At 46.0% G+C, this 2,994-nt stretch overlaps 1 protein-coding gene across 1 annotated transcript; it reads right to left on the minus strand.

The window, feature by feature from the left end:
- Nucleotides 1-300: 300 nt before the first annotated feature.
- On the minus strand, nt 301-1,690 carry bhlha9 (basic helix-loop-helix family, member a9). The gene has a single exon (XM_028030623.1). The coding sequence runs from the start codon at nt 1,515-1,517 to the stop codon at nt 582-584; it is 936 nt and encodes a 311-aa protein (XP_027886424.1). The 5' UTR covers nt 1,518-1,690; the 3' UTR covers nt 301-581.
- Between the last annotated feature and the right edge of the window lie 1,304 nt (nt 1,691-2,994).

Here is a 2,994-nt window from a genome sequence, read left to right on the forward strand (position 1 = left end):
CGAGAAACTACCATCCTGAGGCTATAATGAAACTCACACATGTGCACCCCCACGCATCCTTGCACACTTTGCAGGATTTGTGTTGGTCTAATCGTGAAAATGCAAAAACAAAAAAATTCAGGCAAAAGTCATTTAGATTAAACATTTAATTTCAGAGTTCAAAAAGGGATGCATGAGTTATTTTGCAAAAGCAAAATACACTTTAATGTATCTTCAACACAAAATAACATAATAAATACACTGACAGGTGCTGCAGTTTTGAAGATGAGATTTCTACAAAATAAAACGCTCACAAAGCAGTTCTCTTCACAGTTCTCTTCATTTTTCAAGGTCTTACATCAAGGAATGTAACACAAACTTTAACAACCGCAAGGAATGATATTTATCTGACACTATGTCATCCTTTTCGACAAGCATGCTTTCTAATGGTTTAGATTAAACCTTTAGAAATGTTGGCTCATAATACCTTCCCCCCTGCAGTCCACAGAGTTCAGTAAGCTGGTTCTGCGCCCAGTAGTTTCATTTCTGAAAGTCTGTTGCTGCTGTCCTGTTCTCTGGGCTCACAATAGAATCTGAGCCTGTTACAGTATATCTGAGCACAGAGGGAAGCTGTGCTCTGGCTCCTGCATGTAGCTCACCTGCCATGGAAGCCCCAGAGTAGGAGGTGGCTCCACCAAACTGTCCACGTATACTTGAGGACACGGGGTCCACATTCCCAACTGATACCCCAACCCATCACCCATTTGAGGGTATCGCAGCGGACTGGGTGGATGATCATCAGGGCTGTTGCAGAGTCCACGAGAGGCGTAAAAATGTCCCTCAGTTGGATAACAAGGGTAGTGTGGTGAAGGTGGACATGATGTCACAGCGTTATCCATGTATGCGTGTGGATCTGCAGATAGCCTGTGGAGGTGAGGCCCCTGTTGCGGCTGCAGCTCCTGAGAGACAGATGCATGCCAGGGGACATAGCTTTGATGGTCCAGGCGAGGAACTGCAACTCTGGTCTGTTCCAGTCGAGACCCTCCCACCACAGCTGGTCCTGCAGGCGACCTGTGGCATTCCCGGTGGCTGCACGGCTTGTTGGGAGGATTTGAACTCAGGAATACTGAGAGGGCAGAGATGCGGTTGATGGCCCTCTGCAGAGTGGCGATCTTAGACAACCGTTTGCCACTCAGGTCATGATTCAGGGCAACTCGGAGAGCATTGAACGCTTGGTTGTAGTCCATGATGCGCTTTCGCTCTCGCACATTAGCAGCCATTCTCCGAGCCTTTGAACGGACCGGTCTGTTACGCTTCTTGTTCTGGCCATCCTCAGGGTCGCTGGCGCTGCCTTGGAAAGACGGTTTGACACCTCCATCGTCATCACCTCGTCCCAGCGCGCCAATCTCGAGCTCTTCCTCAGAAAACTCGGAACTGGTGACACTGCTGCAGCTCATTGTGTCAATAATGCAGGACACCAGACAAGTCCGAGCAAAGTCTGAGAGCGGAATTCGTTGGTTAGAAGTTGTCTGCCTCATCAACGCACTCCCTTGGTGTGTTCAGTGAGTGGGGCTGTCGGTGTTTGCTGCTGCCCAGGTATTCTCTCTGTCTTACTCCTCTGGTGCACCGTGGCTACCTTTACCTCAAAAAGACAGGTTGGTCTGCTTTTTAAAAGATCTTGGAGTCACATGGTACAATCATTTGAGAGGAATGATGCACTCTCTCTCTCCTTCCAAGTTTATGGGTGCCCTGCAGGCAAATGGCACTGTCACCTCCTCCTCCTGCGCTGACTCTCCCTCACATCTCTCATCATATCATTCAGAAGAGCTGCAGCTACTAGATATTTACACCCACTGCATGAAAAGAAATATAGCCTTCCTTAACTGTCTGACATTATATCAGACCAATCTTTCCTCGTTTGAGGTCAGTTAGAATTACCAAAACTATTTCAAATATTCTTCAATTTAACAACTTATTGAAGTGGTTTATTAAACTAGTTTTTTCTTACATATTCTTATTACATCATTACCTCTATTCATACTCATTCCCTAAAGACTTTCAGTATAGCTGAGCAGTTTTTATGGTTCCCAAATATTGGGATTTGCTTTTTCAACTCTTTCAGTTTGAAATGAAACAATCACAGTAAATCATATACTTTGATTCCTGCACTGCATATTGATTACCATACATATATCCTAGACGGGTGGTCCTCAACTCCAAGCCTCGGGGGTCGGTGTTCTGAAACATTCAGATGTGTCTCTGCTCCAAAGAGTCAAATAATGAGGCCATTAGCAGGACTCTGGAGGACTTGACTGCATGCTCAGGAGGTAATTCAACTATTTGATTTAGCTGTGTTGGATCAGGGACACATCTAAAAGTTGTAGAACACTGGCCCTCGAGGCCTGGATTTGAGGATCCCTGTCCAACTCAAAAGTGTTGGGGTTTAGATGCGTTTCTGCTTCAACACGCCGTATTCAAATGCTTCAGCTACCTCTTCAACATGCCAAAGATCTGCAGAGCTCGTTAATGAGCCATCAATGGATTCAAGTGTGATGAGGCATGGAAAGAACTAGAAGTTAACAGATACCAGCCCTTGAGGACTGGCTTCGGACATCACTGTCCTAGAGGAATTGAACATTTATCAAAGTGACCTAATCTGGTGTATGTTTCCTCTCCTATTGAGTCTAGGTGAAGCGGAACCTTCTTATCTCCAGCAGGTAGGCTTCATCCTGCCAATTAGCTGTCTCTACAGTGGCGATTCTCGCTCTGCCTGTCTTTCTGTTTGCTCAGTTTTAAGGGCCATGTAATTTAAAGTGGCTGCCCTGAAACCCATTCCCATAAATCAGGCCTGGGCAGCACCTGAGGACAAGACCAAAGTGAGGCCTCCACTTCAAAGAGAGGGAAAACCAAGGGTAAATATTTCACAATTAGAACCTGTGATTGCTGCTGGCCTCAACAATCGATCTTTCATCGTCTTTGCTTGTGAGGAAAGGGAGCCACTTCGGTGGAAGTGGA

This window comes from Xiphophorus couchianus, chromosome 11 (assembly GCF_001444195.1).
Source record: "Xiphophorus couchianus chromosome 11, X_couchianus-1.0, whole genome shotgun sequence".
NCBI lineage: Eukaryota > Metazoa > Chordata > Actinopteri > Cyprinodontiformes > Poeciliidae > Xiphophorus > Xiphophorus couchianus.